The sequence below is a fragment of the Eriocheir sinensis genome, chromosome 64, assembly GCF_024679095.1.
Source record: "Eriocheir sinensis breed Jianghai 21 chromosome 64, ASM2467909v1, whole genome shotgun sequence".
In the NCBI taxonomy this organism is placed as follows: Eukaryota; Metazoa; Arthropoda; class Malacostraca; order Decapoda; family Varunidae; genus Eriocheir; species Eriocheir sinensis.
The window spans coordinates 600,001-607,500 of NC_066572.1; the positions used below are offsets into that span (position 1 = coordinate 600,001).

Genomic DNA, 7,500 nt, shown 5'->3' on the forward strand with positions numbered 1-7,500 from the left:
CGTGGTGCCCCCAGATACACACACACACAGTAGCGGCGGCGATTGTGTCCACGCCAGTACTGCGGCAGCACGGGTATTGCAGCAGCACGGTTATTGCAGCATCGCCAAGACAGCATTACCAAGAGGGCAGCATCGCCAGTACTGCAGGATCACCAAGACAGCATCACCGGACAAGATTATCCCCAAGACAGCATCGCCAGTACATGCGATTCAGCCTTCCTGCAGCATCGCCAGTACTGCAGCATTGCTAGGACAGCATCACCAGGACAAGATAATAGCTAGTACAGCATAATCATCATCATCATCATTATCATCTACAACATCCTCCCGGCACACCCTGCCAGCGTGACCCGCGTGACCTGACCTCCCAGCGTCACCGTCCTCCGCCACTCCGCGTTACGTCACTCTCCCCGCGCGTCATCCGTCACTCCCCCGCCATGAGTGGGTGGCGCGGCCCCTGGCCGGGGGGGCTGCTAGCTCCCCCCGCCGCCCCCTGGAGGAAGAGCAGCACCGGCAGCACCGGCAGCAGCGGCAGCGAGGCCAGCACCGCCAGCACCGGCAGTGACGCCAGCGTGCTGAGCACCCTCAGCGACGCCAGCCTGGACAGCCTGGGCAGCACCGGCGGCCTCTCCTGCGGCTGCGAGGCGTGCCCCGGCGTGGGCGCGGCGCCGCGCGCGGGCGTGTCGCTGCGCTTCGTGCCACTGGAGGGCGCGGCGGAGGGGCGCGAGCTGTGGTGCCGCCAGCGGCTGGGGCACCACCCGCACCTGCAGGAGTGCGTGTGCGCCACGCCCACGGTGGGCGGCGTGCTGCTGGCGCTGGAGGCGGCGCCGTGCGGGGACCTGGCCGCCTTTCTGCGGATGGGCGGCGTAGGCGAGGAGCGGGCGCGCGGCGTGGCGAAGCAGGTGGGCGCGGCGCTGCGGCACGTGCACGCCCGCGGGCTGGTGCACGGCGACCTGCAGCCGCGCCACGTGCTGGTGCTGGACCGCTCGCTGACCACCTTCAGGCTGGGCGGCCTGCACGCCCTCACGCCCGCCGGGGCCGTCGTACCGCCGGGGCCCCGCGGCGCCTTGGCGCCCCCTGAGGTGCGGGCCGCGGGCGGCGACCCCTACACGGCCCATCCCGCGCAGGACGCCTGGCAGCTGGGCCTGCTGCTGGTGGCCTGCCTGACGGGGGCGCTGCCCTGGGCCGCCGCGGACCCCGCCGACCCACACTACGCCGCCTGGGCCGCCTGGGCCTCGGGACGCTCCACGCGCCTGCCCGCGGGGCTGCGGATGTTCACGCCGCGCTTCCGCCGCCTGCTGCGCCGTCTGCTGCACCCGGACCCGGCGCGGCGCCGCCCCGTGCACGCCCTGGACAAGTACCTCCGCGACCCCTGGCTGGCGCGCCGCGACGCCGTCCCCGCCCTGCTGGCGCGCCTCGCCCACGCCCCGCGCGGGCTGGCCAAGGCGCTGACCACCCTCACCACGCGCCTCACGACACACGCCCACGCGCCCCGCGCCAAGGACGCCGCCAAGGACGCCACCACGGCCACCGCTACGCCCACCGCCACGGCCACCTCAGTCACGCTCGCCGCCACGTTCCTTCCCACGCCCCTGGACGCGGCCACGCCCACGCGCCTTGACCCGGTCACCGCCTCGCCCGCCAACACGCCCTTCTCCACGCCACCCACCTCGACCTTCGCCACGCCCCTCTCCACGCCTCCAGCCACGCCCCCCACCACGCCTATCATCAGGATCACGCCCCCTAAATCCTCGCCCCTGACCGCGGCCCTCACGCTCTCCTAGCAGCGGGCCGCGCCACCCCCACGCAACATTCCCGCCCCGGGGGTCACCTCGGGGCCCAGCTGTAAGGTGTGAAATAAAGGATTTGTACGGAAGACTGTGTTATTATTGACCTTACAGGGCACACACACACACACACACACACACACATACACACACACACACACACACACACACACACTATTTCAACATGATTCTTTTATTGAGTGACCGGACGATACTAGTATCTCTCTCTCTCTCTCTCTCTCTCTCTCTCTCTCTCTCTCTCTCTCTCTCTCTCTCTCTCTCTCTCTCTCTCTCTCTCGTCACCTCCACATTTAGTCCTTGGCCCACAGTTTATTTCTTGGCACACGCACACACGAACACACACACACGCACACACGAACACACACACACACACACACACACACACACACACACACACACACACACACACACACACCTTGGCCCTTACATAATTTCTTACACATGTCAAATGGTCACGCACACACGAACACACACACACACACACACACACACACACACACACACACACACACACACACACACACACACGCGTACATACACACGTGCACATGTAGGTTTATTAAGTTTAATGTACGTTTTAATTTGGGTCAAGAGAGAGAGAGAGAGAGAGAGAGAGAGAGAGAGAGAGAGAGAGAGAGAGAGAGAGAGAGAGAGAGAGAGAGAGAGAGAGAGAGAGAGAGGTTCTGGGGACTCCCATGCCTCACCTACTAAATTGTCACTTGCTCTCTCTCTCTCTCTTCCACGAAACTGAAGGTCGGACACAAACTACTGAGAAGAGGAGGAGGAGGAGGAGGAGGAGGAGGAAGAAGAGGAGGAGGAGGAGGAGGAGGAAGAGGAGGAGGAGGAGGAGGTGGAGGAGGAAGAGTAGGAAGAAGAGAAAAAACTTGTAGTACATGGAAACAGAAGAGAGAGAGAGAGAGAGAGAGAGAGAGAGAGAGAGAGAGAGAGAGAGAGAGAGAGAGAGAGAGAGAGAGAGAGAGAGAGAGAGAGAGTACTATATTTACTTAGTGACGAATGGGACTTATCAGAGAGAGAGAGAGAGAGAGAGAGAGAGAGAGAGAGAGAGAGAGAGAGAGAGAGAGAGAGAGAGAGAGAGAGAGAGAGAGAGAGAGAGAGAGAGAATTAGTGAATGAAATAATAAGAAATAGACAAAATGAAAGAGAGAGAGAGAGAGAGAGAGAGAGAGAGAGAGAGAGAGAGAGAGAGAGAGAGAGAGAGAGAGAGAGAGAGAGAGAGAGAGAATTAGTGAATGAAATATTGAGAGAGAGAGAGAGAGAGAGAGAGAGAGAGAGAGAGAGAGAGAGAGAGAGAGAGAGAGAGAGAGAGAGAGAGAGAGAGAATTAGTGAATGAGAGAGAGAGAGAGAGAGAGAGAGAGAGAGAGAGAGAGAGAGAGAGAGAGAGAGAGAGAGAGAGAGAGAGAGAATTAGTGAATGAAATAATGAGAAAGAGAGAGAGAGAGAGAGAGAGAGAGAGAGAGAGAGAGAGAGAGAGAGAGAGAGAGAGAGAGAGAGAGAGAGAGAGAGAGAGAGAGAAAATAGCCAAAGGTGAAATATATTAAGACAATTCCTTGAGAGAGTGACCATGGAGAGAGAGAGAGAGAGAGAGAGAGAGAGAGAGAGAGAGAGAGAGAGAGAGAGAGAGAGAGAGAGAGAGAGAGAGAGAGAGAGAGAGAGAGAGAGAGAGAGAGAGAGAGAGCAAAAACAAGAACAAGAAAAACAACTCAAATAAAACCTAGAAAATGAAAACAAACAAATTAAAGAGAGTGAGAAAGTGAGAAAATGTGAGAAAGTGAGCAAGAAAAAGTGAGCTGGCTTTAATTGAGGGCACAAGACTCACGAAATACAAGAAAACAACATGTGAGAAAAAAATGAGAAAATGGGAAAATGTGAGATAGTAAGTGAGCAAGAAATGTGAGCAAGAAAAAGTGAGCTAGCTTTAATTAGAGCAAACCATGACAAACCCAGAAACCAGCAAGTGAGAAAGTGAGATTGTGAGAAAGTGAGCAAGAAAATGTGAGCTAGCTTTAATTAGAGGCACAAGACTTACTAAATACAAGAAAAGAGCAAATGAGAAAATGTGAGATAATGAGAAAATGTGAGATAGTAAGAAAGTGAGCAAGAAAAAGTGAGCTATCTCTAATTAGGGCAAACGAAGACAAACCCAGAAACCAGAGAAAAATGAGAAAGTGGGCAAAAAAGTGTGCAAATTAGAGCTATCTTTAATAGAGCCATGACATAGGCGCTTCCCGGAGCTACCCGACCTCGGAGAAGGCGGCGGCGGCGGCGGCTCCCTGATGGCACCGTGATGGCCGCGGTGGCACCCTGGCGTGGAGGTGATGTCACGCGCGGGGCAGTGCCAGGATAAAGGCGAGGTGAGGGCGCTGTCAGGGCCACACGCTCCCTGGCACTCGCAGCGACAACCAGTGCCTATCCTGAGTGCCACTACTACTACTACTACAAGTGTTACTGTTATAATCTACCAGTGCCTGTGTTTATAGGTGCCGGTGTTACTACCACCAGGCTGGCACCATCAGACGCGCACACACACGCACAGGCTAGCTCATTCACGCACACACACGCACACGGAAGGGTGGTTAGACACACGCACACACACGCACACGGAAAGGTGGTTAGACACACGCACACACACGAACGTGAGGTGATCTGTCTCTACACCAGCTGTGACCACCACCACAACCACCACTGAAAACAACAACAAGAAGAACAAGAAGAAGAAGAAGAACAACAACAACAACGGGCTCCCGCCCACACACCCAAGGACAGCTGCCTCAAGCCACGCCGCGGCCCCCCAGCCCCGTCAGCATGCCTCGTCTGGAGCACAGCATAGGTAAGCCCCGCTGTTAGTGTGTGCCGTGCTGCTGGGCGTAAACTGTCCGGGTGTGTGAGTGAGTCATACTGTGTGTGTGTGTGTGTGTGTGTCATAGCAAGGCGGTGGTGTGCAGGGCCTGATGGCGTGTCTCCTCCCCCCACAGATCTGCTCCCCCTGGATGACGGCCTGGAGCCCTGCGTGGCGGCGGCGCCCGTGCCAGACGAGGTCGAGTGCGCCGAGCCGCCGCTGGTGGAGGTGAGCGCCGGAGCGGTGCGCGCGGCGTTCCGCGACGTGCGCGTGCTGGCGTCCGGCTGGTACACGACGGTGTTCTCGGCGCGGCACCGCGGCATGGCGGCGGCGGCGGGGCGGCGCGTGGTTGTGAAGGCCGTGCGCCGCGCCGCCACCACGCGCGAGGACTTCATGCGGGAGGCGCGGCACCACGCCCTGCTCAGCGCCTGCCCGCACGTGCTGGCCTGCTTCCCGCCCGCCCTGGCCACGCCCGCGTCCTTCCTGCTGCTGCTGGAGGAGGCCGCCGCCGGGGACCTGGCGAGCCTGGTGGGCCGCGGCGGCGTGGGCGAGGCGGCGGCGCGGCGCATGGCGGCGCAGGTGGCGGCGGCGGTGGCGTTCACGCACGGCGCGGGGCTGGTGCACCGCGACCTGACGCCCGCCAACCTGCTGGTGAAGGACGCCGCGCTGCGCCACGTCAGACTGTCGGACTTCGGCGCCACGCGGCTCGCCGGCACCCGCGTGACGCGCGGCCTGCTGCCCCTGCCCTGGCTGGCCCCCGAGGTGGCCTGCCTGGCGCCCCACGACCTCTACACGGCCCAGCCCGCGCAGGACGCCTGGCAGCTGGGCCTGCTGCTCCTGGCCCTCCTCACGGGGGCGCTCCCCTGGGCCGCCGCCGACACGGAGGACCCGCACTACGCCGCCTGGGCCGCCTGGGCCTGCCGATCCTCGTCCACGCTGCCGCCACGCTTCCGCGCCTTCTCGCCGCGCTTCCTGCGCCTGCTGCGCCGCCTGCTGCACCCAGACCCCGAACGGCGCTGCGGCGCGGCGGCGGTGCAGCGGGAGGCCGAGGGCGGCCACGCCTGGCTGGCGCGGGACCCCGACCCCTTCGCGCCGCGCCCCGCCGCCCTGCTGCGCCGCGCCGAGCAGAAGGTGACGCGCGCGCTGCGGCGGTACCTGCGCCGCGCCAGCCCCAGGTACAAGACCGTCACCTTCGCCGACGAGCTGGAGCAGCGCCGCGAGGTGGAGCCGCGGCCCGCGACGCCCTCCGAGAACGAGGACGAGGACGAGGACTGGCAGGAAGACGTGTACGAGGAGGTGTACTGCGGCGAGGACCGCTGCCCCGACCACTACGACGACTACCCCGACGTGTACCCCGAGGCGTACGGCGACGCCTACGCCGACCACCTCACGGAGCACTACGCCGGGGCGTGCGAGGACGACGAGGACGAGGACTACACGGGCTGGAGCCTGGGGGGGCGGCGGTGTGTCCTGGACCCCTGACCTGACCCCCACCCGCCCCAGCATGGCCCCCGCACCTGCCGCGTACCTGACGCACTCACCTGGAGGCGCCCCCCGCACGCCCCCCGCGGCACAGATGTTATATTTTTGTATCGAGGCGGCGTCGCAACGCTCCGGCCTTTTGTACTTTTTTACTGCCGAGGAGGAGGAGGAGGAGGAGGAAGAGGAGGAGGAGGAGGAGGAGGAGGAGGAGGAAATGAGGTTAATGTTCCTATTTTGAGATTAAAATAAACTGGCAAATGTACCCCGTGACCTTTGTGTACGCCCCTGCACGCACACACACACACACACACACACACACACACACACACACACACACACACACACACAAAGTCGCTTGATCTTAGTAACTATATCCAATTCTCTCTCTCTCTCTCTCTCTCTCTCTCACTGTTTACTTTCTTACATTAAACTGTTTGGTTTGTCAAATTTTCAGTTCCTGTCCAACTTCCTTATGCAAGAGTTCACCAGGATCACCACTCTCTCACCCCTGTGCCCCGTTCCTTCCTGCTCTCTTTCTGTTAATTCTAAGGGCACGCCGCTCCCTCTTAAGACATAGATATACAAGTGTGAGTAGGTGTTAGCAGGTAAGAGTTAACCAGCATCTTCACTCTTTCATCCCTGTGCTGTCCAACTCCCTAATGCAAGAGTTCACCAGGATCACCACTCTCTCACCCCTGTGCCCCGTTCCTTCCTACTCTCTTTCTGTTTATTCTAAGGGCACGCTGCTCCCTCTTAAGACATAGATATACAAGTGTGAGTAGTTGTTAGCACGTAAGAGTTAACGAGTATCTTCACTCTTTCATCCCTGTGCTGTCCAACTCTCTTATGCAAGAGTTAACCAGCATCTTCACTCTCTCATCCCTGTGCTGTCCAACTCCCTAATGCAAGAGTTAACCGACTTCTTCACTCTTTCATCCCTGTGCTGTCCAAATCCCTTATGCAAGAGTTAACCAGCATCTTCACTCTTTCATCCCTGTGCTGTCCAACTCCCTAATGCAAGAGTCAACCAGTATTTCCTCTCTCCCTCCCTGCCACTTCACCTGCCTCCCTGCTGTCGCTAATTCTGCTTGACATGACCTACTCTAATGTTTATGTGTGTGTGTGTGTGTGTGTGTGTGTGTGTAGATACGAGTTGATTTGTTTGTTTTGTGTTTTTTTTCGTTATTTTTTTTCTTAGTCTATGTATGTATGTATGTATGTATGTATCTATCTATCTATCTATTTATTTATCTATCAACTTTCTCATCAATTTCATTTTCTCATAGATTGTTTTTCTTAATTTTCTTTTTCTTTCTCTTTCTATATCTCTATCTCAACCTATTGCCAGCTTGG

At 58.6% G+C, this 7,500-nt stretch overlaps 2 protein-coding genes across 3 annotated transcripts; both read left to right on the top strand.

Annotated features, from left to right (window-relative positions):
• The first annotated feature begins 437 nt into the window (after positions 1-437).
• On the top strand, positions 438-1,784 carry LOC126987424 (serine/threonine-protein kinase SBK1-like). Its single transcript, XM_050844390.1, has one exon. It carries the CDS (start codon positions 438-440, stop codon positions 1,782-1,784), a length of 1,347 nt encoding a protein of 448 aa, XP_050700347.1.
• A 1,731-nt stretch (positions 1,785-3,515) lies between these two features.
• Positions 3,516-6,336, top strand: LOC126987120 (serine/threonine-protein kinase SBK1-like). 2 transcript variants are annotated; one of them, XM_050843840.1, is made up of 3 exons: positions 3,516-4,398; positions 4,435-4,656; positions 4,802-6,336. In XM_050843840.1, the coding sequence occupies exons 2-3, from the start codon at positions 4,632-4,634 to the stop codon at positions 6,145-6,147; spliced, it is 1,371 nt and encodes a 456-aa protein (XP_050699797.1). In that variant the 5' UTR covers positions 3,516-4,398; positions 4,435-4,631; the 3' UTR covers positions 6,148-6,336. The 2 variants fall into 2 exon arrangements, with proteins under 2 accessions (XP_050699797.1, XP_050699796.1); XM_050843839.1 differs by having other exon boundaries at positions 3,516-4,656.
• The last annotated feature ends 1,164 nt before the right edge of the window (positions 6,337-7,500 follow it).